The 1,456-nt window shown below is 53.0% G+C and overlaps 1 protein-coding gene across 1 annotated transcript in view; it reads left to right on the top strand.

Annotated features, from left to right (window-relative positions):
• Positions 1 to 559, top strand: part of LOC101642172 (interferon lambda-3) — a 3,903-nt gene extending 3,344 nt beyond the window's left edge. Inside the window, exons 3-5 of the mRNA XM_045292705.1 lie at positions 11 to 154; positions 259 to 342; positions 464 to 559. Of these exons, the coding sequence (XP_045148640.1) occupies positions 11 to 154; positions 259 to 342; positions 464 to 559 (324 nt within the window). The remainder of the gene's footprint in view (positions 1 to 10; positions 155 to 258; positions 343 to 463) is intronic.
• The last annotated feature ends 897 nt before the right edge of the window (positions 560 to 1,456 follow it).

The following is a 1,456-nucleotide window of genomic DNA, read 5'->3' as shown; positions in this document are numbered from 1 at the left end:
CTCTCCTCAGGTGTGGGAGCGCCCTGTGGCCTTGGAGGCTGAGCTGGCCCTGACGCTGAAGGTCCTAGAGACTGTGGACAAGTCAGCCCTGGGGACTCTCCTGGACCAGCCCCTTCACACCCTGAGCCACATCCGCTCGGAACTCCTGGCATGTGTGAGTCCTCAGGGAGCCCAAGCCCCTTCTGTGGGCTCTGGCCCTGCGGGACCCACCCCTGTGCCACCAGGCCCTGCCTCACACCACCCCTTCCCTCCCCACAGACCCCAGCTCAGCCCACAGCAGGGCCCCAGGCCCGGGGCCGCCTCCACCGCTGGCTGCACAGGCTCCAGGAGACCGAGAAGAAGGTGAGGGACTGGGAGGGGGGAGCCAGGGTCCTGAGTCGGGGAGGAGGCCGATGGTGGGAGACAACTGCCTCATTGCCCACCCTACACACACACACACACACACACACACACACACACAGAGTCCCGAAGCTGCCTGGCAGCTTCAGTCACGTTGAACCTCTTCCGCCTGCTCACACGGGACCTAAAATGTGTCGCCAGTGGAGACCAGTGTGTCTGAGCCCTCAGTTCCCCCATCCCACCTAGACTTTGTTTATGCATCAAGTGCCCCCCTCTGTCTTCATTTATTTCATGCTGTGCCAACCTCCTCCTCCCACCCCCACATTTATAGAGCTGCAACCTTGACGGTGACCCATAAGAAAGATATCTTTTTCTACTTCTGTGCATTATGCACAGCTAAGCTGTGAGGAGCTGAAGCTTTCTGTAACCAGTGAATCCGTGTGTGTGTGTGTGTGTGTGTGTGTGTGTGTGTAAGACCGAGTGTGCTAGTTGCTAAAATTGATTGAGGTCAAAATTGTATGTACAGCCCTTCATGATATGGTGGATCTATTGAATGGTATGATATGTGAACCAAGTGTCAATTAAACTGTTTTTTAAAAGAGAAAGAAAAAATAATTATCATTTATCAAGGGGTCCCAAAGAGGGGTGGGGGGTGAGGAGCTGATACCAAGGGCTCAAATAGAAAGACAATCTTTTGAAAGGATGATGGCCACATATGTACAAATGTGCTTGACGATGGATGTATGGATTGTGATAAGAGCTGTAAGAGCCCCCAATAAAATGATTTATTAAAAAGAACAGACCTGTTCAAGGCTGTGACCTTTCAGAGGCAAATCTCCAGGTGTTTTTCCCAAGGTGCTTCTGCGTGATTGGAAGCCCTAGTAGTTGTCCAATGCTTAACCGTTTGTCCCACCCAAAGAGCCCGTATGGACTTCAGCTGTTGTGATGGTCGGGCACCATTGAGTCGATGCTGACGCATAGTGGTCCCACGCACGGCAGAATGAAACACTGCCCGGTTCAGCAGCATCCTCAAAACCCTGGCTATGCCATCTGTAGACAATGGGACATCCCCTTACAGAAGGGTCACAGGGAAGACACAAACCAGTCAGGGTGCAGT

The sequence above is a fragment of the Echinops telfairi genome, unplaced genomic scaffold, assembly GCF_000313985.2.
Source record: "Echinops telfairi isolate 266 unplaced genomic scaffold, ASM31398v2 ScPeMD7_655;HRSCAF=1070, whole genome shotgun sequence".
Classification (NCBI taxonomy): Eukaryota; Metazoa; Chordata; class Mammalia; order Afrosoricida; family Tenrecidae; genus Echinops; species Echinops telfairi.
This window is presented reverse-complemented; position numbering and strand designations above follow the sequence as displayed.